General features: G+C 65.3%; 1 protein-coding gene across 1 annotated transcript in view; it reads left to right on the top strand.

Annotated features, from left to right (window-relative positions):
• Positions 1–1,286, top strand: part of LOC106813958 (death-associated protein kinase 1-like) — a 6,190-nt gene that overhangs the window by 855 nt on the left and 4,049 nt on the right. Inside the window, exons 3-4 of the mRNA XM_014818207.1 lie at positions 146–380; positions 513–1,014. Coding sequence (XP_014673693.1) covers positions 146–380; positions 513–1,014 — 737 coding nt within the window. The remainder of the gene's footprint in view (positions 1–145; positions 381–512; positions 1,015–1,286) is intronic.

The following is a 1,286-nucleotide window of genomic DNA, read 5'->3' as shown; positions in this document are numbered from 1 at the left end:
ATTCTGATATATATACATATATGATTCTGATATATATACATATATGATTCTGATATATATACATATATGATTCTGATATATATACATAAGTACATGATTGTACTTGACCGTGCGTCTAATGCCTCTCCCCTCCCTCTCCCCGCAGGAGTGTCTATCGAGCTGGCGAGTGTTCCCGGGGTGGGAGAGCTCAGCGTGTGGGAGTTCAGCGGCGTCGACACCTACCACCTCCTCTACGACCACTTCATCGGCAACGTCAGCTGCGTGCACGTCGTCGTCTACCGCCTCGACGACCCCGACGAACTCCAACTACGCCAGCTCACCTACTGGCTGGAGTTCCTCCGCGCGCGGCTCCCGCACGAACACCCGATCGGACACTGCGGGCGGCGGCGGCGGCCCGCGCGCGTCGCCATCGTCGCGACCCACGCCGACGTCGCCGCGGCGACGCACGTCGGCGCGGCGGGGGAGTACGTGAGCGAACGCGCGGAGCAGATCCGGCGGATCCTCGCCGACAGATACGCGGCGGATCTCGCGATCGCCGACGAGACGTACGTCGTCGACGCGTACGTGCCGAGCGGCGCCGGCGTGAGGGCGCTGCGATCGCACCTCGGCGACGAGAAACGGCTCGTCGCCGCCGCGCTGCCGCCGCGGACGGGATTCCTCGACGCGGTGTCGGCGCGGCTCCCCGCGTGGCGGCGCTGCGCGCGCGCGTTCCCCGCGCTCTCCTGGGCGCAGTTCAAGGACACGGTGCGACAGCAGGTGAACCCGCTCGCCGGCGACGAGCACCTGAGGGAGTTGACGCAGCAGCTGCAGCTCGCTGGCGACGCGCTCTACTTGAAGGGCGGGTCCCAGTCGATGCAGGACGTGGTGGTGATTGCGCCGCGGTGGCTGTGCGGGGACGTCGTCGGGTTCCTGCTCGCTCACGATCACATCGCGGCGACGCACGGCACCGGCTGCTACACTGTCGACAACCTGCAGCTGCTGTTCCCGGAGGCTGACGCACTAGATCTGCTGCAGGTGAGGGGGAGGATGAGGAGTGCGGGGTGGGAGGCTGAGGGGGAGGGATGAGGATGAGGATGGGGATGGGGAGTGCAGGGCAGGAGGCTGAGGGGGAAGGATGAGAAGTGCTGGCCGGGAGGCTGAGGGGGAGGGATGAGGATGGGGATGGGAAGTGCAGGGCAGGAGGCTGAGGGGGAGGGATGAGGAGTGCGGGCCAGGAGGCTGAGGGGGGATGAGGATGGGGATGAGGAGTGCAGGGCAGGAGGCTGAGGGGGAGGGATGAGAAGTGC

The sequence above is a fragment of the Priapulus caudatus genome, unplaced genomic scaffold (genome assembly GCF_000485595.1).
Source record: "Priapulus caudatus unplaced genomic scaffold, Priapulus_caudatus-5.0.1 Scaffold849, whole genome shotgun sequence".
Lineage (NCBI taxonomy): Eukaryota > Metazoa > Priapulida > Priapulimorpha > Priapulimorphida > Priapulidae > Priapulus > Priapulus caudatus.
Note: the sequence above shows the minus strand (reverse complement) of the source record. Positions and strands in the feature narration are given on the sequence as shown.